Source organism: Anomalospiza imberbis, chromosome 23 (assembly GCF_031753505.1).
Source record: "Anomalospiza imberbis isolate Cuckoo-Finch-1a 21T00152 chromosome 23, ASM3175350v1, whole genome shotgun sequence".
Classification (NCBI taxonomy): domain Eukaryota; kingdom Metazoa; phylum Chordata; class Aves; order Passeriformes; family Viduidae; genus Anomalospiza; species Anomalospiza imberbis.
Window position 1 is genome coordinate 7769224 of NC_089703.1, and position 26791 is coordinate 7796014.

General features: G+C 42.5%; 1 protein-coding gene across 10 annotated transcripts in view; it reads left to right on the top strand.

The window, feature by feature from the left end:
• Positions 1-26791, top strand: part of KIF1B (kinesin family member 1B) — a 73785-nt gene that overhangs the window by 22520 nt on the left and 24474 nt on the right. For 2 of the 10 annotated variants that reach the window (XM_068171701.1, XM_068171707.1), the window contains exons 9-26: positions 49-114; positions 864-881; positions 1045-1120; positions 1421-1499; positions 1814-1956; positions 3068-3109; positions 5484-5695; positions 6724-6803; positions 7170-7245; positions 9616-9695; positions 11102-11208; positions 11647-11730; positions 11893-12073; positions 12453-12525; positions 23929-24025; positions 24797-24945; positions 25161-25339; positions 26332-26469. In XM_068171701.1, coding sequence (XP_068027802.1) covers positions 49-114; positions 864-881; positions 1045-1120; positions 1421-1499; positions 1814-1956; positions 3068-3109; positions 5484-5695; positions 6724-6803; positions 7170-7245; positions 9616-9695; positions 11102-11208; positions 11647-11730; positions 11893-12073; positions 12453-12525; positions 23929-24025; positions 24797-24945; positions 25161-25339; positions 26332-26469 — 1880 coding nt within the window. Of the gene's footprint in view, positions 1-48; positions 115-863; positions 882-1044; positions 1121-1420; positions 1500-1813; positions 1957-3067; positions 3110-5483; positions 5696-6723; positions 6804-7169; positions 7246-9615; positions 9696-11101; positions 11209-11646; positions 11731-11892; positions 12074-12452; positions 12526-16507; positions 18021-23928; positions 24026-24796; positions 24946-25160; positions 25340-26331; positions 26470-26791 lie in introns of those variants that run through there. The other 8 variants (XM_068171705.1, XM_068171708.1, XM_068171706.1 and 5 more) reach the window with 6 other exon arrangements.

Consider the following 26791-nt stretch of genomic DNA (forward strand, 5'->3'; position numbering starts at 1 on the left):
GGTTGGAGAGTTTTAATTACTATATAATACTGGTTTCTCTTTTCTCAGGAAGGAGCAAATATAAACAAGTCTCTCACAACGCTGGGCAAAGTTATTTCAGCATTGGCTGAAGTGGTAAGTAGATAATTTCCTTGCCTGCAAGAACCTTTGCATAGCTGGTCAAATGGAAACAGTAAAATCCGTGGAGTAGAGCAGAATCATTTGCTGTTCTTGGCCTTGCATTCTCTGCCCTATTAGCTGTGTGTATTTTGATAGATGACTAGAGTTGATACTATTCTGTGGGTGTCACACAGGCTGTCAACAGATGGAAGCATTGGTTTGTTTAACTGTGAGGAAGCCTTGCGAAAGAAGCCTGTGTTTGTGTAGAAGACCTGTTCACATAGCAAGTTTTTAGACCTTCAGTGCAGTGCAGTAATTTTTATTTTAAAGAATAATTTTAGAAAACTTAACTGCAGCTTTGTTATTAAAATTTATAGAAACACCAGTGCAATAATTTGATTCACTGGCTTTCTTTGCAATGGCAAGACTTAATAATGTCTTAAGTGAGCATATATTGATCCAAGCAAAATACTGTGGGTTTAGAAAAGTACTTTGTCTTTTATTTTTGTACTCAACTGCTATTAAAAAAAACCCAAACAAACAAAGCAAATATATGATTGTTCTTCCTTTTAAAAGTGAGTCAACACCTTGGACAGGTTGAATATGCTTAAGTGTTTTTTAGATGATTTTTTTTCAACTGAAGTGATTCTCATTAATTTGGTTTTCAAGAAAAGGAAGTACTGTCTGACATGGAAACAATGTATAAGTCTCTGTTAAGAAGCTCATCCTTCTTCTCCTTCCTTTCCTTAATGCTTTCAACTTAGGATAACTGCACCAGCAAGGTATGATGGTCTGAGTAGGAGTAGATGTTGGTTTCTTTGCCTAGTGTAAGGTTTGCTGCTTGGAATTGTGTTAGAACACAGAATTTAAATGTCAGGAAGATGTTCACATCTTTCTTACACAGGAAATCCTTCCTATTTTTCATATTGTGTTGTTTCTTTGTAGAGCAAAAAGAAGAAGAAGACAGACTTTATACCCTACAGGGATTCTGTACTAACGTGGCTTCTTCGAGAAAATCTAGGTATGGCTCATTTATCTGTGCCAATGTGGAAATAAAGTTTCATTGAATTTCCTGACTGCTTTTAACTCACTTAAATTTGTATTGAGTATGAGGTTAAATATCTATAGTAGCCAAATCTTAGTCGTTGTAGTTCCACCTTGTGTTAATGCTATAACTCTTTCCTGTGGTTTTTGTATGTTTCTCAGTACTGTAGAATTCAGTTGAATTCTATAATATTTTGAAAACATGGATATTTGGTAGGTAGGTAGTGCCTGGAGTGTGCGCTGTAGTTTCATCTAAACTCTTGCCTGTTGACTGTAGGTGGGAACTCCAGAACTGCAATGGTCGCTGCTCTCAGTCCAGCAGACATAAACTACGATGAAACTTTGAGCACTTTAAGGTACTTTCTCTTCCTCTGGGATGGATATGGGTAACTGTTTGCTCTAAAGGCCATACTTTGTCCTTTAAACCTTTGGTTTATTGTAAGTTGAGCTTATCTGTGGGGAAGAAGACTCTACTGGCAAGAACTCAATTGCCCTACAGAGGAAGCAGGGATTTACTGCCTACTCTTCTGCATACAGCTGCAAGTGAAATGTCTTCTGTGCTGCTGCATTCCTGTTTGCAGCAGGAATTCCTCCGTTCATATTTGCATATGAATTGCATGCAAGCAGTTCCATGTTGGTGGTAAGGTTTCATTGTTTTGTCTGGCTGCAGATATGCTGATCGTGCAAAGCAGATTAAATGCAATGCTGTTATCAATGAAGATCCCAATGCCAAGCTGGTGCGGGAGCTGAAGGAGGAGGTGACAAGGCTCAAGGATCTCCTGCGTGCCCAAGGGCTGGGAGATATTATTGACAGTAAGTGGATTAAACACACCTCACTGTCCTGGGCTTGGCCTCTAGCAGAGGAGGGAGACCTGAGCCAGTGAGAGAAAGGGATTTAAAACATGGATCTTAAATACAGGTGCTGATATTTAAGTTTTGGACATGATTTTAGAAGGACTGTCTTAGGTTTGTGTCTGGAGTTGACAAGCCACCTTCAAACTCTCAAAGAAAAATAGGAGTTTGAATTGCCTATTACTGTAGAAACGCTTTTGTGTAATAGAACTTGCACATTCAGGAGTTGCTCTGCTGAGTTATGGAGGGCTTTTTGTCTGGCTGCCAATAAAAGAGCTGAGATACAGAAACTCAGTTTCATACTGAGGAGAAAAGGCATCTTTCCTTCCTCCTTAGAGGGTTAAGGTTATTAGTTGATACCTGGCTTCAGTGCCATCCTCGCTCACAAAAGAAAACAATGGCTAATGTTAGACAGTGCCCTGAGTGACAAATCATTTGTCATCTTGAAGTAACTATGCAACAGCTGCTTGTGAATAACTAATGAATTCTTTTGGGAGATTTTGAGTTAGTTTGGCAGAGCAGTGTTGAACTGATCTGCTTTGCCAGCAACCTCTTAAAGCACTAGAACACACTTGTGCCCAATTTCCTTGTCCTCATTCCAAACAAGACAAATTAACTGAAATTTTAGCTGCTACATTCTTCTATAATGTGAGCAGGGGTTTAATTCCTAGTGAAGGAAATGCCCATAAAAGCACAGAATGTATTCCAGTGGATGAAAAGTTCTTTGACAAAAAAATAGAAGTGTTGCACCAGTTTCTGATTTTTTCAGACCTTTTTGTTGGTGAAGCAGAAGTCCTGACTTAGTCACAGACTACTAAAGACATGCAACATGTATCTACCTCTTTGTTTGCTTGTTTTCAAGAGAATGGGGCGAGAAGACCATGAAATACAAGTGTTTCTCATGCTTGTTACAGTGTGTGGGTTTTGGTTCTAAATCCAAACGGAAAAAAAAGGGTTACTGAAAACTGTGTTTGTTTCTTTAAACATGAAGTAGTATTCTCTTCCCTTCCTATGTCACTAGTGAACCTTCAGTTTTGATCCTTCTTGTATTTTCCCTCCTGCTTCCTTTCAGTTGATCCAATGGGAGATGAATACTCTGGAAGTGGAGGCAAATGTGTGTATTGTGTGGTTCTCTTTTTAACCTGCTTTCTCTGGGTCAGCTTTTAACAGAGCTTTGCATGCCAGCATTTCTCTCAGGGAAATCCCAGACAGAACACTCACTGGAACGCAGTGCAGGTTCATGAAAACCAGCCTCACCAGCACTTCTTAGATTAAGTCCACAACCGAAAAAATGCAGAGTTTAAAGTGCAACATATGTTCAGTGTTACTTTCTGGCAGAATACAGAAGGGAGAGTGGTAGTTCTCCAGTGTGTTTTCATGACAGCGCACGGTTTAGATTTGAACCAGAAAATCTTTCAAATCTCTTCCCAGTTACTCAGTTCCTGCTCACATGGCTTCCTGGCATTTTAGCAGCTCTTTTCCACTTTGAAGTATTTGCTTTAAATGTTTCAGTTGATGAACTCAAGATGATGTATTACCAGTTCCTCCTGGATGCTGCAATATATTTTGTATAATCCTTAAAAAAAAAAAAAAAAAAAGAAAGAAGCCAGACATCTTAGACTGATGAAGGTCTCTTTTTTTGAGGTTAAATATACTTGTTGCAGTTGATTAACTTAACAGGGCTAAAACCAGTCAGCAAAGAGCATTTTATTTCTCTTGGTGTTTGCTTCTAAGAAAGGGGAATATATGTAGTCTATTGCAAGGGAAACACACTCTATGTAAATTTTGGGTTGGTAGGCTTTGTAACTCTTTCAGTCAGACTTTTTGACCCTCACTCAATATCAGCTGAAAGAGATCTGTCTGAAATTTCCTAAAATTGAAGCTACTGGTGGTGTAAAGACTCATCCTGGCCTGCCTGACATTCTGATGCTGCTTCCAGCGTGTGCACGTCATGGTGTGAGAGCTGCGGCTCCAGGAGCAGCGTGCATGGTCCTGAGGGTTCTGGTTCTCTGCGGTCACAGCCACTGTGGAGCTATTGCAAGTGCCACTTCCTTTCTCTTTAGGAGTGCATGGCCTTTTGAGACTTCATCCCTGCTCTGTCATGCCTGCTTTCCTCATCCCGGCAGCATTCCCTTCCCTTAACCTGCTTCTCTTCCGTGAAGCTCCCAGCCCTGCCTCCTGTGTTTGCAGATGGTGGTTTTCAAACTGACTCGGGGCAGTCATCAGTTCCATGAGGCTGAAACAGCAGGTTGAGCGTGGGGTGAACTAGGGCATAAGGCTGACAATGGCAGGATTGTTCAGGGGAAGAGCAGAGGATATGGAGGAGGACAGGGAAATTCATGCAATGTCTGGGCGAGCATCTCACTTTTGTAAGTGTGATGCCCCTGTTTATAACTTGCAGGGTCTGACCTGTTTCTTTCCTGAAGTGACTTATTTTAAAGGATTTGTCTTTGAAATTAAATTTTAAAATATTAAAACCGAGCTATTCAGTTTTCTGATATTGTCATGTTAGAAGATTTTTCTTTTGGTGTGTGATTATTCTGAGGATATGGCTTACAGACGTATCCAAGAAGCCAAGTTAAGTTAATATAAGTTTCCCTTGTATATTTGCTCTTAAATCATTCAGGCAGCTTTTCTTATTCTCTGGCTTTCAAGGCATTTTCAGGCCTGCAGGTTTTCAGACTACAAAAGCTACCTTGTTAAATTTTGGAGGTTTTTAAAAGACCTTTCTTATTTAAACTAACAGCCAAAAAGCTTTGAAGCACCTTCTGAAGTGTAAGACCCTTATCAGGTATTTTGCTGATCAGATATGTTAGATTTCCATTTTTATTCAGATAAGGAGGGTCAAGAAGCAGCATAGTGATATTGTTGTGAACTTGTGTTCTCTTGTCCCTGTCATGCACTGACAGGTGATTCACATCCTCTCTGGTGAGAATTTAAGGAGAGGAAATTCATTGTCCGTGTGGTCTGGGTGCTTTAGCAGCAGAACCACTGCTGTGATACAGATTTACTTAATCATCATTTCACATTAAAGGGCTCTGGGAGAGAATGTTTTCCTGAGCTTAAGGGGTTGGTGTCTCAGACTTCAGCCCAAAATGTCACTGATCTCATGAGCATCTCAATCTGGTCCTGCTCTGAGCTTCAGGGTGCTCAGGTTAGTGTTCAGTAAGGAGTAGGATGGCTGCTTTTTGCCAAGGTGTAATTTATTTTTTCAAGCTTTTTTGTTTACAAAGGTTTATGATGCAGTCTTTCCTAGTGAACTTCAGGGTCTGAGTGAGTTATTATGTTACTGTTGGTAGTATTAAAAAATTTGTTTCAGAACTGCCATCTAAAAATTACAAAACTTGCCTTGTTGCTGCTTAAATGCTTTCCTCTTACACTGGTATTTCCTTCCTTCCTTCCTTCCTTCCTTTCTTCCCTTTCTCCTCTTCCTTCCCCCTTCCTGTTTTCCCATCTTCCTGCCTTCCCTCTGTGTGTCTCTCTCTCAGATCTGAAAGATTTTCAGAACAATAAGCATAGATACTTGCTAGCCTCCGAGAATCAACGTCCTGGCAATTTTTCCACAGCCTCCATGGGGTCCCTCACTGCATCTCCATCCTCCTGCTCTCTCAGTAGTCAGGTGGGCTTAACATCTGTGTCCAGTATACAGGAAAGAATCATGTCAACACCTGGAGGAGAAGAGGCCATTGAACGTTTGAAGGTGGGTATTAAGGAGGCTAAAGAATCATGAACCTGAGAGGACTTCCTTTCATAAATATCTCCTGTGTCTGTAGAAATTGTCTGAAACCCACTTGCACCGTAAAGAGGGCACTCAACTGCAGAGGGCTAGAAACTGGGTTCATGTACAACCTTTCTTGTTAAGATTATTTAGGTTTAATTGTAGCCCGGAGCTACAATTAAGTTATAAATTAAATTCTTGGTTCTTATTTACAGGTCATCTCATGCAGTTGTAGTTATGGAAAATTTGATCATAAGTGTAGACTTAGAGGCCTGGTCAGCACTAGTGTGAGCCAAGTCTGACTTGCAATGCACTCAGCTGTCAGAAAACCAAATTACCCCAAAGTTGAAAAAAAGGAGGAAGAATAATCCTGCCACTGTTGTCTTCGCCCAGCCCCCACAGATTAAAATGTGAAGCACAGAATAGCATGTTTGGGCCAGACAAAGGCAGCCTTGTCCCAGTGCTGCACAGAATTGAACCACAGCAAAGTGCATCACAGCGAAGTATTTCTTGATTTTTATGAAAGCCCCCCCAATGTCCATGGGTGGAGGAGTGGGGAGAGCTGGCTGTGTTGAGTCTCTGCGACATTCTCATGTTTGCCCATCAGACACTGCCACAGGGCTGAACACACACTGCGTTTCCCTTTCCTATTGGAAACCCTCCGTTGCCATGGCAGTAACAGTGTGCTCTCTGCATTTCCTTGGCATTCAGTTACTGAATCATGTCTGTAAATCAGATTTTTTAAAAAAAAGGGAAATGAGTTTAGGTGGTTCAAAATAAAGTCTGACCGTGGTTAGAGATGAAGTCATCTTTTCTTCTCAGCTTGCCTTAAGGGCTATCTGCCCTTTTAAAAATTAAGGGTAACAAGTAAGAGTTTTAAGGTGCTAAGAATGCTTTTTATATGTGAAATTAGTTTGAGGCCTAAACAGAACACAGGCTTCAATTGCTTTGTGTATTATGTGAAGAACTTTGGGAAGAACTGTAAAACAGCTTTTGGTATTTTCACACAGGAGTCTGAGAAGATCATTGCAGAGCTGAATGAAACATGGGAAGAGAAGCTGAGGAAAACAGAGGCCATTAGGATGGAAAGGTCAGGAATGGAAAGTGCTGTAGTATGGATGGTCTCTGGAAAGTGGAAAATGGAGAAAGTTACTATGTTCAAAAGCAGTGGAGAATGGTGTTAGGGATGGTTCTGCTGACCCTTGTGTTAGATGTGGAACAGCAGGGACAATGCTGGGAGGAAGTCCTGCTCTTTCCTGGGTTTGTCACAGTTTAAGTTGCTGTTCCATAGGCCACTCTCGGACCCAAGTTCACCAGCTTGCCCTGGTGTGCGCTGAGGTGGTGACAGTCCTGGGTGGGCTGGTTCAAAGTCTAATACAGAATTACCTGGCTTTCAGCAGACCTTACTTGGCTGAGAAGCCTAAAATGGGGTCAATATCTTGTTTTTCTCTCTCAGGGAGGCATTGTTGGCAGAGATGGGCGTTGCCATTCGGGAAGATGGAGGAACACTGGGAGTCTTCTCACCCAAAAAGGTAAAGAAAATTGTTAACTATTGCATGATGTTTCCAAAAGGCTAATCGACCTGGCAGGAGGGTGATGAGAGCTGAAGTGTTTGGCTCTTCCTTTAGAAGATGCTGTGCTGCAAGGAGAAGCAGCTTCTTTTGTATCTTGATTCAGTAGCAAATCAGAGGGTGCCGTGTCTTAATTCTGTTGCCATTTTCTGCAGTAGCTGTGTGTGACCTTTGTGTGCTCTACCTGTTGTTCTTTGAGATACCCAGAGAAGATTTAAGGCTTGTTTAGGTGCTCTTCTTTGAATTATTTGTCTTCCCCTGGTAAAAAGATGGTGATCTAATGAACCAGTGAACACAGGGGATGCAAGGGAACATTTAATTCAATACTTGGCCATTAGTTCTATTTTCTGAAACTTGAAAGAAGCAGAACTGTGCAGGAAGAGGGCATAAATCAGTGCTGTAAGTGTAAAATAATTTGGTTAGCAAAGAACCTGTCTCTGCAGGTAAAGCAGAATAATAGAAGAAATACGATGAAAAAAACCTACTTTCTTTTATCTTAAAAATCTTTGAACAAGCAGCACGGGTAATATTTTAGTGTGCAAGTGTGTAGTAAACTTGATCTAGGGTTAAGCAGGGACCTATTCAGAGGCACTGCACAGAAATGTAGAACCCCAGAATTGGTTAAAATGTTTAATCCTTCAGTTAGAATAGTGTTAGTCTGCGATGCTTGGAGTTGGTAGAATCCAGTTTGCTTTTGGTAGCTACTGCAGGAGTGCCTGAGGTTTGTAAAGAGGCAGATTCATTGAGTATTCTTTACATTTCTTTCTCTTGCATTACGGATCCTCGTCTCCTTTTAGATTTTTCCTCAGAGGCCATCAGCTCTTTTTGATGATTCTTTTGGTGCATTTTCAGCTGATCAGGTTTGTGTATAAATGCCACCTGGATACCTGGATAAAGTAGTTGCTTGGGTAATAGATAGTATTTATTTTTACCTACATAGGATTTATTAGGAGAAGTGAAACTCCCAACCCAGTCCTGTCTGCTTCTGTTCCTTGCTATCCTTGCAGTTCCTTTAGCTGTCCTTCTAGTAACTGTGGTTGTTGTGAAAATTTCGGAGACGAGAGCTTAGACAGAAAATGTGAAGTGTTCTGTGTAGACTCTACACTCCTGAGGTACCAGTGTGTATCTCATCATATGCCAGGAGTGAACAGTTGGTGTGCCAAGCATCATCTCTCAAGCTGTGCAACTTTATTTCTTACAGAGTATTCAAGTGGTGCATGTTCTAGTGGTAAAGCAGTTGACTGTGTCTGGGATTTGGTTTCTCTTCGTTTTTCTCTTGATTGAAGAGCTTTAAACAGCTCCAAGTGCTGATTTGTGCAGTGAACAGCAGTGGCAGCATGGAACATCTTCAGCTGCAGCTTTGGGTCACCCCTGGATTTTTAGGGGTGAAAAAGCTGTATTTTTTCCCCTTTTTCTGTCCTTATAATTAAATCTTCCAATAGGCAATTGCCAATGCAAGTCCTTCATTCAAAGACAAATTAATCATGACCGTCCAGTAATTTCTGAGCTTCTGTAAACGTAGTGCTGTTAAAAGCTCTCATACGTACACATTTTTGCATCCAAGATAAGTCGATGGAAATAGTGTTCATAAGGAATCTGAACCGAATTTATTTATTTTTCCTAAATTTATTCTGTCTGAGGGTAGCAGCGGGACAAGTGGCTTATTAACAGTTTTGCTTCTCTTTTATCGTCTTTCTGCTTTACTTATGTTTAACCATTTCTGCCTTTTCTTTTGTGCTTGTGCTTACTGCCATCTCACTGGCTAGATTTTCACACCAAGGCCTTGTGACTTGTTTGCTGATTCCAATGGGGTTTTTTCACCAAAGAAGGTTGGTTTAGTAACTGTAGTGGAGTTAAATTTAGAAGAAGTTTAGATGAAGAGCTTCTTAGCTGTTGGTATCAGAGAATATTGGTAGTTTTAGATTTTGTTTTGATGTTAACGGACTTTGCCAAATAAGCACCTGACCTGTGCCCAAGAAAAGCCAAAGTTGATTTCATATCAGTTTCAAAATTTCTCTGAAGCAGCCTTTTCTGCCCTTGGACTTCCTTTATCAAAGTTTCCAGAGACTTTATGAGGACGACTTCTCCTCCAGCTGAAGCCTTTCTTCCTTCCATGGATTGATATTTTGGATAACTAAGCAATCTGAGCTGTATTTCACTGGTACTTTGTGATGCTTTGCAATACTTCAGGAGGTTATGTTTGAAAAAATCCATTATGGAATAATCTCAATACATGTGGCAGAACTGCTGGATTAAAGCACACCCTCCACAGCTGCAGGAAGGAGCCTGAAAGCAGCACCTCAGTTCTTAATTAACTCTTTGTTCTTTCAGACTCCTCACCTTGTAAACCTTAATGAAGATCCACTCATGTCTGAATGTCTGCTGTACTACATCAAGGATGGCATTACAAGGTGAGAGTTGGTGCTGACACACTCTGGAGTTGCCTTCTTTGCTTGCTTTAATCCCCATGCTGGAGACACCATGACTTTAAATAATACTTGTGCCTTGAGCTGTTCAAGTTGCAGGTACAAATGAAGCATGAGATTGCTGTAGGTGGAAAAAAGTGCAGAAATGCAATTTCCTTTAAGTTGACTTGGTGTTTAAAGAAAAACCACCAACTAACACAAAGTAACGTGTGCAGTCACTCAGCTTTAAGAAATCGTTACTACACCTGGGCAGTAAAAGAAAGCATGACATCCCCTCTTAAGTTTGTAGTAAAACTTACTGGAAGTGCATGACTGATTTTGATGGGTGCAGGATTGAAAACCATAGCAACTGGAATATGGCTGAATATTAGCTTTATTGTTTAAATAAATTGTTATTTGTGCCAGTACACATTTAATGGATGCTGCATTCACAGGTATGAGATAAAATTTAATTGCCGGACTTCGAATTAAAAATTGATTTTATTCCAAAACTTATTTTCAAAACAGCTGGAAGGAGAGAGGTGATTTTTTTTTTTTTTGGAGCACTAAATTGTGTTTGGTTGCTTAGTTTGTATGTTCCTGGGGAACAAATGGAAGAGAGTACACCGATGGGGGCTGGCATATGGTCCTACTTCAAGGTGCATTAAGCCCACTGAAAAGAGTATCAAAATGTAGAGAATTCAGCAGAGAATGATGACTAGAATAGCTTGGGCCTTACGAAGTCATTATAAGTTTTTATAAGCTTTGAGCCTAGCTCATTGGCATCAGAAATGTGTAAATGAATACGTAGAGCAAGTTCATAAACATTAGGATTGGAAATTAAGTTGTCTGTACCTAGAATTGCTCAAACACTTGGGTTTGAAATGGACATATGTCTTCATGCTCCGGGGGTACAGCCAACCTCTCTGTCTAGATGCTGGATGAAACTGCTTGTGGCATCAAATTACTGAGCAAGAGCCACGTGTGCTCCCTTGTTCAAGCGCAGAAGGTGATTAGAGGGAGGGATGATCGCTGTCTGCCGGCTGGAACAGACCACTGGAAGTTCTTGTTGGTTTCCCCTCTCCCCGCTTTGCATCCCTTTCTAGAAGGAGAGGGGTTTCACAAGAGGGGAGGAATTGCATGGAACTCAGAAGGATTGAACATTTCAGTTCTCCAAGTGACATGTTTTAAGGTAGAGAAAACTTTTCTTTTGCAAAGCTGTCATCCTCCAGTTCATGGCAGAACAGGCAGGATCTCTGCCGTGCAGAATTAAGCGCTGGTCCAAACCTTGAAATTTGAAGGGTAGTCTTAATAGTTCAGGCTTTGCCCTGGCTGTTTGTGGGCGGTGCTGGCCAGCGCAGAGCTGTGGAAGGTGTCTGGCGTGCTGTTGATCCGTGCCGTGTTGGACGCAGGGTGGGCCAGGCTGACGCGGAGCGGCGCCAGGACATCGTGCTGAGCGGGGCTCACATCAAGGAGGAGCACTGCGTCTTCCGCAGCGAGAGGAACAACAACGGCGAAGGTAAAAGTCTGCTTCTCCTAAAGACCCACTGCTGAATCTTTCACTTGCTGTCACTTCCACAGCTGGCCAGGGAATCCTGTGGTTTGGAAATTTTCTGACCTCAAGAAAAGGATCAGTTTTGACTTGTTTTCTTGAGTCTTAGGGAAGGAAAATAGCAGCCTTCAAATTGTAGGCTGCAGCCAGTATAACAGTTAAATTCTGACCCTGGTTAACTATAACCATGAAGAAAAAGTAGTTCCCAGCTGCAGTAGGTAGAGAAGTCAGTACTATTGATTTCACCTTGGGTCTTTATTTTTAAGCAGCATGACATCCAGGGGTGATTGACTTCTTTGGTGTTAGTATGAACATAGGCAGCACATGAGAGGCCTCTGGGGCTTGCACACTTCTGTTCCTCTACAGGACTCTCCAAAGTCTCACTCACTAATGTTTCCTTTGTAGTTATTGTTACTTTGGAGCCTTGTGAGCGATCAGAAACCTACGTGAATGGCAAGAGGGTTGTGCAGCCTGTGCAGTTGCGCTCAGGTAAGAAATGTTACCACAGATTTTTTTGTAGACTCCGTATGTGACATTGATATCATATATGGGGAATGCTAGGTGCTGTTTAGGGACAATGTTGCCTTTAGCTTTTAAATAGAAGTTGGTACCATTCTTCTGTCAGCTGCAGTTTTCTGTTCCTATTTCTAGGAAATCGGATCATCATGGGTAAAAATCATGTCTTCAGATTTAACCACCCGGAGCAAGCACGAGCAGAAAGAGAGAAAACACCATCAGCTGAGACTCCCTCAGAGCCAGTTGACTGGACATTTGCTCAGAGGGAGCTTCTGGAGAAGCAGGGCATTGACATGAAGCAAGAGATGGAGAAAAGGTAATAAAATAACTCAAAATTTTGACCTGAAAGAAGGAAGAGTCAGCAGTAGGTTACTGGGTTCTGCCACATGTGTGTCTGCTACAGCTTGTGGAAGTTCAGAAAGCTTCCTCCTCATTTTACTGTAGTGTTTCAGTGCTCCAGCTCCTTTAAAAATCACAGGTAAGCACTGGCCACTGACGCTGCCGACCTTTTGGTAAGGGCTGAAATGCAGCTTGCAGGGTTTCACTGCTGTAGTACTGAATAGCCAGAGAACAGTTCCTTTTAAGGACAATGACTTCTACTCTTGTAAATGTAATTCAGGAGACTGTGCATGTAGAGTAACACCAACAGGAAACTAATGACCTCTGACTACTTCTGTTCTTCTGTTCATCCTCAGATTACAAGAAATGGAGATCTTGTATAAGAAAGAGAAGGAGGAAGCCGATCTCTTGTTGGAGCAGCAAAGACTGGTATGTGTCCTTACTCCTGATTAACTATGCCTTTGGCAAACAGTAATTCCTGTCCTTGCTTACCTGAAAGTTTAGGAAACCTGCTTGGGTTGTCTGCACAATGCAGTTCTCCCTTTGCTTTCAAATTCTTTGTGTCTACAGTGAATTATTAGCAGGGAGAGTGAGCTCCTTCAGGTTAATTCAGAGATTGTGATTGACAGTAAAGAGGCTTTAATCAATTCTTGTTGGGATAGATCAGATTTCTTGCAAGTTAACCTGAAAGAAGGGCATTTTTGTGCTCTGTGTTTTTTGAAGTTCCTTTTCAGTAGTCTATAAACAGCTACTCCTTGGGATGTTTGCCTTTATTTTTGTCTTGGATCACCAGAACATACTAATTTTGTGCTGCCAAAGAGATTTCTAGGACATTGATACACTAGGTTTAGTTTTTGAATGATGTCTGAAAACGTTGCTGCATTGTGCATGTTTTAACCCTTCTCCCTCCCCTGCATGGAGTTCCTTGTGAGGGTCTTGGTGGTACACAAGCCAGTGGTGGGGTTCTGAGCAGGGAGCAGTGTGTTAACTCTTTCAGAGCACTGGGAATTCCACCACTCCACGTATTTGTCAAACAGGAAATCTGATAAATTAGGTCTGAGATAAGAAGGCTTCAGTCTTCTCACAACAAATACCTCTGAACTGCATTACAGATAGAAATCCATGCAGTCTTCAAGCACCCTGTGAATTAGAAAAACAAGACCAAACGCAGGACTGAAGTCTAGATTTCCCTAAGAAACCTGAGTCTCCTGATTCTGCTTTAGTTGGTTGTCTTTAGCCAGAACACAAATGTAGTTGTGCCAGAATTCTGATAAAAATTTCAAACTCACGATTCATGTTTGTAGCATGAGATGGAGACCACTGAAAACTGTGGGTTGAATGCATGCTGGACTTTGCACTGTAAAGCTCTTGCCCTTATCCCCAAGCCAGAATGGAGCAAAGTACTGTGGCTTCCATAGGAAGAAGCTACCTGATTTTTTTAAAAATTCCTGTTACACACTTAGAGACTTCCGCATCTCTAATTATTTCATCACAAGGGGCTAATTTCTTGGATGGAGAGGAGTGGCTGCAGACTTCGACCAAGGCAACCGTTAGTTCAGAAAAAAAGCTTAAATGTGACTAGTGTCATGTTTCATCTCTGGAATTTTATAGCTAAAATTTGGGTAGCAAAAAAAATAGTACATTAAAAATGTGAAAATAAAAACAGTTTGAGTATTGAGTAACTTTTGGCAGTGTGTCAAATGAGATGCAAGTAATGGAATTCCCTCCTCTAAATTTTAGCTGACAGGCACAAGCTAAGCTATTGCATGAATTAAAGATATTGAAATTGGCTGTCTGGGAAGCTGCTTCCAATAAGGCTGCACTTACAAAGTGGTGTGAAGGGAATTTATTTCCCCAAATACTTCAGATTAAGGGAAGATTCTTTAGAGAGTGGAGTAGTTAATATAATAAAGATGCTGGTTTCTTCAAGTTTGTTTTGTTCTTGCTGGTTTCAGTTAGTGGACAAAGGTGGAATGCTACCCTACATGCCTCAGCAGAACCTGAAGGACACCTGTCCTAGTTGTAAGGGATCATATCAAATGAGATCCTGGGTCAGGGAGCAGTATCCTGCTTATCCCAGTGCTCAATAAGAATATTCCAGGTGACAGCAGAGCTTGCTGACACAGCTCATGATTTCTGTGTTGCTGTGTGCAGAGCCTGGGATGGACAGGATTAGTGCATCCATGCAGCATAGCTGAATAATGAGTGGGAAATCTGGGAGTGCACTTCAGCTTGTGTACCTTAAAAGTGTTTACAATGCTGCCATAGCCAGCTGCACTATCAGGTTCTCTAACTTACTGCTGTATAAGATTGATATTGGGATATAAATATTCTTCTTGGTCTAAACTGGAGTATAATCTCAGATGTAAGAAGATAATCATGTTCACCAGATTGTTTTGATTTTATGCTGAGATTCCAACCAGACTGGACGTTTATTTGTTAGATGTACTGGACCAAAAAAAACCCAAACCCTCTCGTCCCCCAAAATTGCCAACTAAAACATCTTTGCCTTGCTAGTATTACTAAGGAATAGAAGTAGCTGTTCTCCATTTTACAAATTGATTGTAAAAATGTGTGTAATAGAGCTAAATGGTCATCATGCCTCTGCAGTAGCCAGTTGATATTGCAATTTTGATTATAGCCGCACTAATTGGTCTGGGTAACCTCTGAGTGCACACAGGGCCACGACTCAGTGTCTCTTCATCATCTTACGATACGAAGACATGCTTTACCCATAAGTAGTTCTGTGGTAGTTTTGTAACTATCAGAGTCCTGTGGAACTTGTGACTTAATGTTGGAGTAGTTCATGTTTTGCCCTCCAGGTCGTATCCCTGAGTGGCCCAACTACACTGGGGCTTCCTCCAGGGAACCTTTGGTTTCCACTGCAGTGTACAGTTTGTCAAATGCTGTTTCCTTCGGCCACAACTCCTGTCAGCTGTAAACTCATAAAGAGTTTCTAAACCAGTGGTTTGCTTATATTTTGACCTAAACTAGAAGTTGGTTCTCTAGCAGTATTGTTAAAACTACATTAAGTCACAAGAAGCTCAATAATGGGAATCTGGTGCTGGCTCAATGACCTGGGTTTCCTTTGGTTTTAGAGTAAGTGGCTGTTACTGTTCCTGGTTTGTCATGTGTTCTGAATCTCCATGTGGAAACAGGGATGTTAGTTCGAGCTGCATTAGACACTGACAGCTTGTTGGAGGTGTTTGGATCACAGTAATACACAGGGCTTCTTCCTTGTTAAAGACATGTCTTAATCGGCCTTTAAAGAAAAGTGGTCTGATTTTAATTCCTGGTTGCAGTAAGCAGTGATGAATATCCTTAACTTGTGGTGGCAGTTTATCTGAACAGACATTCCTAGCATATGGAAACCCGAGGCACTGCTCATTAAAAATCATTTAGCAAAAGGTGGAAAACTTGTAATGAAGAAGCAAAGCGCATAATGCTTAGCAAGTGTGTGGAAGCTCCAGGCTCTAGGGTTTGAGAAGAAGACAAATCAAGGATATCAAATAGAAAATTCATATTAAAAAAATTAAAACCAGAAAGTCATTACTCTGCATTCTGCTGAAACTCATTCTTCGGACAGACAAGACTGATAATGTTTTCTTTTCCTTTAAACTAAGCAACAAGGTGCCAAATGGAAAAAAAAAATCAAACAAACAAACCACAACCCACCTCTGAAACTCTGATTCTGGATATCCTTCTAGCTTGTAGCAAGTCTTGGAGTATGAACCACTGTCTTCGTCTGTCATAGTGGCACTTACAGTCCTTTTAACATTGAACCTTTCGGCTGCTTCCGTTTCGTTTTTTCTTATCGTCTAACACTTCTCTGGCTGCTGTTGTAGTGAAATGGATTCTAAACTTGAGCATCCCTGCAACCACGTGCAACGTTACTAACCAGTGTTAACCCGACTTACTCTGGCTGCTCATGGCATCTTCTATGGCTGTTGTGCTCACCTTCCTGGGGAGGATTTGCTGAAAGAAGCAACAGCAGTCACCAAGGCAAATGTGTGTGGTGGGGATTTGCATGTCTTCGTAGCATGTGTGAAGTGCAGTTTGCACTTGGTTTTAAGATTTAAAACCAGGAACTTGGTTTTAGTCGGTCTATTTAAAGATTTTGGAAGGGTTTGGGAGGGAAGAGTTCAGATTATCAGCTATTTTGAGATGACATGACTTAAATAGAATGTTAATCTTTATTTAGTGAAGAGCTCCAGTTTTGACAGTCCATGACTCTTGGAGATGCATTTTAATGCCCTAACACTCAGTCTTCAGGGACCTCCTTATCATTTGTTCTGTTTTGATTTTTGATTTAGTTTTCTTTGCCTGCTACTTCTTGTTTAGCTTTTCCATTTTCTTACAATTTTAATTTTGGTTATTTTGGGGCCACTTCTTGATTTTTGTTTTTCCAAAGGATGCAGACTCTGATAGTGGGGATGATTCGGACAAGAGATCGTGTGAGGAGAGTTGGAGACTGATCACTTCCCTGAGAGAGAAGCTGCCCCCCAGCAAGCTCCAAACCATTGTAAAAAAGTGTGGCCTCCCCAGCAGTGGGAAGAAACGAGAACCTATTAAAATGTACCAGATACCCCAACGCCGACGCCTTAGCAAAGACTCCAAATGGGTCACCATCTCAGACCTAAAGATTCAGGCTGTGAAGGAGATATGCTATGAGGTAGCACTCAATGACTTCAGGCACAGTAGGCAGGAGATTGAGGCTCTGGCCATTGTTAAAATGAAAGAGCTTTGTGCCATGTATGGGAAAAAAGACCCAAACGAGCGTGAATCATGGCGAGCTGTCGCTCGGGATGTCTGGGATACAGTAGGAGTTGGAGATGAAAAGATCGAAGATGTAATGGCCAATGGTAAAGGAATAACTGATGTGGATGACCTAAAGGTGCACATAGACAAATTGGAAGATATTCTGCAAGAAGTGAAGAAGCAGAACAACATGAAGGATGAAGAGATCAAAGTCCTCAGAAATAAAATGCTAAAAATGGAGAAGGTTTTACCCCTGATAGGGTCTCCAGACAAAGCTCAGTCAACTGTAGCTAATGCTAAGTCTGCGAACTCTGCCAGTGCAGTGGATGTGGATAAGAAGCCCACAGATGAGGCAAAGAGAAGCGAGAACGATGATCTTGCTAAGGAGGAGCGTGTGTCTCAGTTAATGGCAGGTGATCCAGCTTTCAGACGTGGGCGCTTACGCTGGATGAGGCAAGAACAGATTCGATTTAAAAATCTGCAGCAGCAGGAAATAGCAAAACAGCTTCGTCGACAGAACATGCCTCACCGGTTTATTCCACCTGAAAACCGCAAACCTCGATTTCCTTTCAAAAGCAATCCCAAACACAGGAACTCGTGGAGTCCAGGCACCCACATCATCATCACCGAGGATGAAGTTATTGAGGTTAGAATTCCGAAGGAGGACGACAAGAACAAAGACGAAGGCAAAGAGAAAGAAAGCAAAGCTGCTTCTAAAGATCCGCAGCAGCTGTGGAATCTTTACGGGCCGCAGAGGAGCCAGGATAACATCCAGATTAACCGGCAGCAGCTGGGCACGCCGCCGCAGCCCGGCAGCCAGCAGCAGCCGCAGCCGCGCTGGAGGAGCAACTCCCTCACCAGCGGCTCGCAGAAGGGGCTGCGGCGCCAGGCCTCGGGCTCCTCCGAGGCGCTGCACTCGCCGGCCGGCCCGCCCGGCGCGGAGCCGCAGGGCTTCCAGCAGAAACGCCACCTGCACCAGCACCGCCAGCCCTACGGCGGCCACGGGGCCGAGGGCGGCGGCCGCGGGGCCGAGGGCGGCGGCCCGAAGCAGGCGGAGCGGCCCGGCCAGCACGGCCCGTTCGCGACGCCGCCGCGCATGAGGCGGCAGTTCTCAGCGCCCAACCTGAAGGCGGGCAGGGAGACCGCGGTATGAGCAGTGCCCGGGCGGGCCCAGCGGCACGGGCCCCGGCCCCCGGGCCCGGGACAGCCTGGCCCCGGCCCCCGGGACAGCCCGGCCCCCGGCCCCGGGACAGCCCGGCCCGGCCCCGCCCGGGCTCGCCTTTGCTGCGGCCGGGCAGAGCTCCCGAGCGCCCGAGCGCCGGGTACCGGCCCTGCGGCCCGCGCGCTTCGCATGGGACTTTGCTTGCAGTTTAACAGCATCCGTTGGAAGAATAGTCTGAAAAATTGTAAGAACTCTTCTCATAGACTAGAAGACTTGGAGGGAGGGAGGTGGAGGGGAGAACTTCCCACTAGCTCATTTACCAAGTTTTTTGTGTGTGTGTGTGTGTGTCTTGAAGTATTTTTCTAATGCTGAAAATACTGTCTGGAACTTACCAAGTGCTACCTTCCTCCAGTGGTTTATGTAGACAATCAAGAGAGGAATTTAGTTTGTAGCATTGAATGTTTCTTGTGACTTTTTTCTTAGCAATAAGGAAACTGACCGTCTGGTTATAAATGGATCTGGTTCTTCAGAACAATATTTTCCGCTCTTAACTCAATTTTAATAGTAATAATAATCTATAAACCAAAAGTTGTCGGCTGACAAGATATGTGTCGCTTTTTTATAAAGAAATTAAGAAGAGCTGTTGGGTCACGCTCCCTGAGTAGATGTCTCTTCCCCTTCTGCTTAAGTTCATAATTATTGGTATGAAATTGCTGTGACAGTTAAACCAGCCTGAATGGAATTTTATGTCAGAATATATATATAATGCTGAAGCAATTATTTGGAAATAAGCTTTTTCTAATTCCCATTGTATCTCTAAATAGAATAGGTTTTAATTATTATACCGAGACTGTGGAAAGGAACTAAGATTTTTCAACGCTCTGGTGCACTCAAAAAGCTAATTCTTTAATGTTTTCAGCTTTCTCAGGCATGAGTCTGGGAGATGTTCTTGAAATAGTTATTCTTAGGGAGATTTATAAATCACTACTTTGTATTGGCTGAATTCTCCTGTGAGATAGGAGAATTGAACTGTTTCATCTTAATGTGATACCTCATGTTAGTGCCTCTGGTCTTGGATTAAACTTGAATTCAAGACTCGTTTAATAAAGGAGAAGGTTGCTTTGAGGAGAAAATAAGATTAGTTTTCCTTCTCCCCACACTCAAATGCGAGTTAAAATCTTTTATGTCTGTTTTGCTCTGAAGGGGTTTGCACTTGCAGGTGATTTGCTGTAACACAAAGGCTTGCTGTTCCTGCTTCAGATTGTTCCAAGCAAATTACTGAAAAGCTAGAGAGGTTCAGAATAGGCTTTGAGGTTCTGTCTCAATTGGAGAGTCCCAACCTGAATGATACTGGGTTATTTTCTGAGTTTCCAAAAGGGCAAGACAAAGCTGCTCTTACTTTGGAAAGTCCGTGGCCCTAACTGTAAGCCAATAGAAATATTTGAGGACTTATTTTGCTTTTAAATTTAACTTGAATAAAATTTTAAAAACAAAATTGGACACTTTACCACATTTGGTAAGGTAGGTCCACTTTGCAGTGTATTTGTGCTGTTTTGCACAAGTATCCTGAATTTACTTGAGGTTGCTTATTTTTTTATAAAATATAAGCCCTACTTACTGTTACCTGTGTGTGGCTCAGCATAGCTGTAGGCAAGTGGCAAGTGTCTTAAGCTTATTTTCCATATTTTCTTGTCCTATCCTACTTTTCCCCTGCCTCAGCTGGGCATGTTGTAGATGCTGTTGCAACACTCGTGCCATTTACATATAAATTAATCAAGTGTCAGCTCTTAATTCTCAGCACATGTATCACTGATGGGATGGTGGCCTCTGCTGCAGGAGATACCAAGTCAGTCCTCCAGCTCCTAAAAGAACAAACTGCTCTGATCACTTGGGAGTTTTGCTTTATGGCAGGTTTAGTTCTGTGTCCAGATCTGGCTCTGTAACTTGCATTTGTGTCATGCTTTGGCCTACTTGAACGAAGGAAATAAAGCCTCGCTTCCAAAAATGCCTTGATTCTTAAAGAAAAGAAAGGCTTGTAGATGAGCAGTACTTTCTTTGAGCTTGAGTCCGAGTTGCAAAATGAGTTTTGGGCTGCAAGTAATGTTTTGCTATTGTTTTTATTTTAGAATCCTGTTTTAGTAGTGCACTGCACTTCAGTTTTGTGCTTGTCAGGCATAATGAGTTCTTACATATCCTCTGAAAGGCGCGGACTCTGTTGAAAATGCATGCTTGGGAAAAGCCTCTCAGTTCTGTGAGGCAGACAGAGCTGGCCTGCGCGGGATGGGTCGCGGGAGGAGACCAGAGCTATCCCATCTCCTGTCCCGTGCTGGGGAGGATTGTGCTGCCGGTATGAAATCACCACGTGATTGAGCATGGAGTAATCCCGAGGTCCATGGAACTGCGTGTGCTGACACGAGACTAAAACTCCTGCTACTCGATGCCTTAGTGCTGAGCACTGAAGTGTTTGTGGCAGCTTACTTCAGCTGAAAACTCAGAACAGAGCTCTCAGTAAGTGCCTGGGTGGTGCTGTGAGCTGTAGGTTGCCATCAGTCTGTCTTACCCCACTGTTTTAGTGCAGCACTAGAACAACCCTGCCTGTTGTGCTGTGCGATTTGACAAAACAGAAAAGGGACAGTCAGTGTCAGAATGGAGTCCAGTCTGCTTCAAGGAAGCAGCTTTCTTCCTGATTTTTAGGAGGAGGTTTAAGAATTTGATATGAATTGCAGTGCAGCGCTTCATCTGCTGAGGGAAGCGGTGTGAGAACTGTGGGTCTCCTTGCTCTATTCAGAAATGCACACAACTCTCGCTCCAAACCCTGTGTTAATGGAGTTAATGAGCAGTGAGACAGCTGCTTCCATTGATGTCTGCGTGAAAAGGCTTTCAGGGAAATGGAAATGTGGCATCCGTGGTGGAAGTGCTCTTTTACTGAGTTCAGTTGCCTTTGCCAAGTGCTGCTGTGCCTTGACAGCTGGCTTGGATCCACCTGTGCCTTCGGGATGGCTTCTCTAGGACTCACTGGGACACTGGACTTGGGGGTGGGATTAAATGCACATCACTAATGCTCCTCACTCAGGCTGACTCTGGCATCCTTCCTCAAGCAGTCTGAATTTAGGGATCTGTCTGTTTTATCAGTACATTCAGCATAGTTCCAGTATCTCCCTCACTGTGTCCTTTACATGTTGAAATTTGTTTTTTGTTGAATTTTTTCTTGGATACTTCCCATTAAATCTCTTCAGGAGCTGCCACATGAGAAATCTATGCTGTGTAACTATTTGTACTGTAAAGAAAGCAGTGAGCTGCCTTTGAACTAAATGGGATTTTCAGATCTGTCTGTTGTTTTGGATTGTCTTAAGAGCAAATATCTGCCTTGTGAAAAGCAGAACTGGTTTGTATTGTAACAAGTGCTCTTTCAATAAACTATGAAATACTCTTGTAAGTGTCAGACTTGTATCAGTGAAATGGAAATGGAACTTGACTGGAGGCTTGTCCTGCTTTTATTTTTTATCTTGGGGTTGGGCTTGTTCCAACAGAGTTACAAAGGTTTCTTTTAATTGTTTCCTCAGTCTGATTCTTGTGAGTTCATCCACCCTGGTGTTTCTGCTGTTACGTGGAAAGCAGCAAAGCAGACTTGGGTCCATCTCAGGCAGCTTATTTAAATTCAATATAAAAGAAAATAAGAGCTTTTTGTAGCACAAGGAACTATAAACCATTCCTGTCTTCGGTGCTGTCCCATTGTACCATCCTGTGTGCTGTTTCTCTAAATTCTGGAAGAAAACAGAGCTGGCTGTTCTCCCTTTATTTGCTCATTGAAGGCAGAAGAAATGGACTTTTCTGTGCACCTCAAATACAGGGGAGAATCACACAGGGCAGTACCTTGGCAGACATCACGTCTCAGTTGTGGTGCAGTGTTCTGCTTTAACTGGTCCAGTCTGGTCTTAAAAAGCTTTGTCTAGTCTGAGTGTGTGGGGTGTGGGTTTGTTGGTGGGTTGGGATCTTTTTCTTTTTTGTTTTCCCCAACCCCCCCCCCCCCCCGTTCCCTCTCCAGCCTTTTCAGTTTCTCCAAAAGAATCTGGAAAGATTCTGTAAAAACGCTGCTTGAAGAGCTTTCCATTTCTGTGATTTAGCTGCTCCAAATGACGTTACTGACTTCAGACTACAGGAAAATAAATTATTTTGCCTTTCCTTGCAAGTGAGAGAGGCTTATTTGTGTCACTTTGCATCTCACCGGTTTTACCTCGGTTTCAAATGTAATAGCATTATCTGCATGGAATTGGGGAGATAGATCAAAAAAGTGCCTTTATGTTAAAAAAAAATCAGGGTTATGCTGGGCATTTCAGAAGGGTAGATAAGTCTGATACTTCATGAGAAGTCTCATGGAGTCTAGAACAGATTTTTGGTGAATAAGAATTTCAGAATGAATATCAAAAGAAAGGCTATCTATTTGTTTTGTTTGCAGTACGTGTGCTGCTGGGCTGAGGTTACTTCCTGTGTAAGTAAGTAGCCAACTTAGGGTGAATGGAGCAGAAGCAAATGAAGAAGGAGCATTTAGCCAAATTAAATATTCAAGAGGAAATTAGAAAATTAAAACGCAGCCACCCTATGAAGGCCATATGAAGTCCAATTTTGCTGACAGGGGTATTGAATTTGTGGTATTCAAAATCCTGCACTTTCTAAGGACACAGTTACCATTTGTTAATGCTATTTTCAGAAAGTATTACTTATGAACCTGGAGGAATGTTCTGGAGGTGTATCTCCTTTCCAAATAGAGCCTAAAGCCTTTCTGACTGAAGCTGACACCGTCATGTTCTGGATAAGGGATGCAGCTCGTTAGGTGGGACACTTAGGTGGGGTGGGAGGAAAATGTAAAGCTTTTATTCTGTAGCTCTTGGACTTCAGAACCTATTATTGCAAACTGGGCATTGGAGAAGAACTTTAGGATTTGGAACTGTGGAAGAGAGAAGGTTGGAATGAATACAAGATGAGTGCCTTCAAGAATTCTCCTTAAGAACTCAGCAACACCCTTAGTGAATTGTTGTTGTAATTCCTGTATAAAAGTGTCGAGAAACCAGTTTAATTTGTGTAATAATATGTCAAAGGTTTATCTTAAAAAAAAAAAATACCCTAGTGGCATAGACTTTGAGACCAAGAGCGCTGTGACAGATCCTCTTCTAATTTGTATTTGTTTTACCAGCAAACTGTAAAAGGCTCATTAGGTTTTAGTAGCATTTATTTCAAGGCATGATAAGGTCTGAACAGGAGGAAAATGCTGTTCTACCAGAAGCTATTGCTGAAGTGTTCCTCGTGGGGAAGCCACTGCACAGACTTCTCTGCCAGGGCTGTGGTGGTATTTTATTTTCTGATGTATTAAATACACGTGTGAGAGAGTGCTGCTTACATGCCATGGGGAGAATCTAATTGGAAACAAAGTGCTTCCCTGACTAATATTTGAAATTATTTTTTTTTTTATAAAAAGGCAAATTAGTGGTGCTGTTAATCCTTCTGTTTGAGAAAATGAAGGTGAATAATCCTCCCCTTTCAAATTTATTTTTGCGTTTTTCTCTATTTCTGCTTCTTTTCTACTTCTCTGAAAGCAGCAGGCAGCCTCCAAATTAAATCCCCTTCTTCCTGTTTTTAGCAAAAATCCCACCAAAAGAGCATCCTAAGCCTTTCCCTCTTCTAGGCCCTGTGTGGACGTAAGTGTGGTGATTTCCGAGAGCAGCTGTGCTGTCTTGTGTTGGCCTGTGTGTTCTCTTGGCAGGGGAGGCTGCACTGAAGCAGTGCTGCTGTGTGCCCTGCGAGTGCTCTGAGGGGTGGGTGGCTGTCATCTGCGTCTGTCGCTCGGAGCTCTCGGCGTCTCTCAGCTTCCTGCTGCCTCCTCTCTGTCCTACACAGTGTCTCCTCTCTCCCCACAGGACTATGAGAGCAAACTGCAGGCACTCCAGAAGCAGGTAGAGACACGGTCCTTGGCAGCTGAAACAACCGAGGAGGAGGAGGAGGAGGAGGAAGAAGGTGAGTTTGAAGCTAAAAGTAATTTGGATCTAGCCAAGTCTAAGGGAACAGCTGCTCTATCGTCTCTTGTAATAGATAGAAAACTTGCTTTGGAAAGCTGCAAAACCCTGCAGGTTCTTGGTCTGTAATCCCCTCAGCATCAAGATTTCAAATACCCATTTGTAGAACACATTCCACATGAATGTGGAATATATATTCCATGATACACGTCTTCAAATAAAACTGATGCACAAACTAGATTAGTTTTACCCCAGGCTTTGATTTGATGCTCTTGAAGGAATCTCTTCCTCGCACTAACAGAGCTCAGATGTCTTAAAAAAAAAAAATAACACTGTTGCCTTTGTTTCCTTGTTTTGAAGTTTCTCTTTCCTCCTTGCTAGGAATTCTTAGAATGCTGTGACATGTCTGTATAACTCCATTTCTGGACAGCAGATAATTTATTATTCTCATTATACTTGCTCTCATTCCACTCTTTCAGCATTTGGCTTTAATAGTTGCCAAATAACTTAAAATAAGAGGAGCAGAAAAAAAAATTGTTTCCTCTGTTCCACATCTCATTTACATGATCGTTAATCTCCGCTGCTGATGTTGAGGAAGTTGGAGTCCAGTTTTTCCATGATGAATAATGAAAACGTAGGGTGTTGTTTTCTGCTCTTCCCGAAAATGTGTTGAGAGCTTGATGGCACAGTCAGCAGGAGTATTGGATAGTGCATGTGATGGTTTTGAGAAGAAGCCACATTGTTTTATTCCTCTGTTTTTTGCTCTTCCCAGTGCCCTGGACACGCCATGAATACGAACTCGCCCAGTGGGCTTTCAGGAAGTGGAAATTCCACCAGTTCACTTCACTGAGGGACCAGCTGTGGGGAAATGCAGTATATCTGAAGGAAGCCAATGCAATCAGTGTAGAGTTAAAGAAAAAGGTAGGGACATGCCGAGCCAGTTTTTTTATTTTCTGACCCATCAGTTCTGATTGTATAATCCTGCTGTAAATGCTCTGAGTTTCTTGTAGTCTTTAAAGTTGTAGGTCTCTTGCTTATTTTTCTGGGCTGTAAAAGGTTCAGAAAATTGTGAGTCCTTGACTTGGGCTCGTCTGAGTGAACGTCCCACGCCAAAGCGCCGTGTCTCTTGTGTGCAGGTGCAGTTCCAGTTTGTCCTGCTCACGGACACCCTGTACTCCCCCCTGCCTCCGGAGCTGCTGCCCGCGGAGCCGGAGAAGAGCCGGGACCGCCGGCCTTTCCCCCGCACCGTGGTGGCTGTGGAAGTGCAGGACCTGAAGAACGGAGCAACACATTACTGGTCCTTAGAGAAACTCAAGTATGTCGATAGTGTTAGAGAACAAAATTCCCTACGTCCAAGGAACTTCACTCAAAGATTTCTTCCCGAGCTGTTCCTTATCGATTTCTGTTTTTATTCTGTGTCCTCCCAAACTTTCTAGAAATGTCAGATGTTCTAAATACCAGCTTTTCAGATTGTTTGAACAAGTGCACTTTTCCCCAGCTTCTCACCTTAGCTTCACATCTAATTTTTGTAATTTGAGGTTAGACTTCCTCTTTTGAATGTAGTAAGACTCATCACAGCTCATCTCTCTGCATTACTTTTGTCAGTCCTTCCACTGTAATAATTTCCTTGCCACCTGCTTTATATAACCTGGCAGTGTAGGACATAATTTATGATAAAAATCTTAAATAAAGAAGATTTTATTTCTGTGGAAGCTATACAGATTCTGTCACAAATTCTGACTGCAATCTGAATCATTTTCGTCACATGTAAATGACATTTCTTTTTCCCATTCTCTAAATATTGACTGAAGGACTTTTTTCCTACTAATAACTTCCAGACAAAGATCCTGCAGTGTGAAACACTTGTTTTCTTCTATAAAATAAATGGATAGTTAGAGTCTATAATGGAATCAGTTCACTTTTGAATCAAAATGCCAACATTTTGGGAGTGGAATGCAAAGAACTACCAAAATTACTCAGTAACATGGTCTGATGTAAAAATTGAAGCAAAAATATGCCAGAATTAGATGTGAAAGAGGAATATTTAGAAGTGAATTGAAATCCAAGATTTATGTAAGCTTCTGCAGTCACCTTGCCTTGTGCTTAGAGGGCTTAGCTGACAAAATATTTCCCAGACTCTCTTAACATTTTGGGGAATTAGTGAAGCACCCAACTTAGGGTACAGCCTCCTCTGTTCTTAGGTGTAGTTAGGTACAGGCGAAGCCAGGGAGGTGGACACCTCACTTTGTGGTCTGTGCCTGCACTGCTCCCTGTCTGCTGAGCTCTTTGCTGCCGCTGTCTCTGCAGGCAGAGGCTGGAGCTGATGCGGGAGATGTACGACCGGGCGGGGGAAGTGGCCTCCGGCAGCCAGGAGGAGCCCGAGGGCTCCATGACGGGCAGCGACCCCTTCTACGATCGCTTCCACTGGTTCAAGCTCGTGGGCAGGTACGGACAGCACCTCACTGCTGCTGCTCTGGCAGCGCTGCCTCATGGGGCCGTGGTGAATAAAGCGTGTGGCCTCTGTGTCAGCTGGGTCTTGGCTTTCAGGGCTTTGGAAGAGACTTTCAATACAGTTAAAAGTGGAAAAATGCTCTTTAGAATGTTGTCAGTTCAGGTGTCTAGCAGTAGAATCTGCTTTGAGTGAACCTTTAGTAAGTTACAAATTTATTTTATAATAATATAACTGGCTAAGTTCCATCTAAAGTCACTGGAGCAGAGCTGTGAGAATACCTAGAACACTGGAAAAGTGGTCCAGAGTCTCTCATGT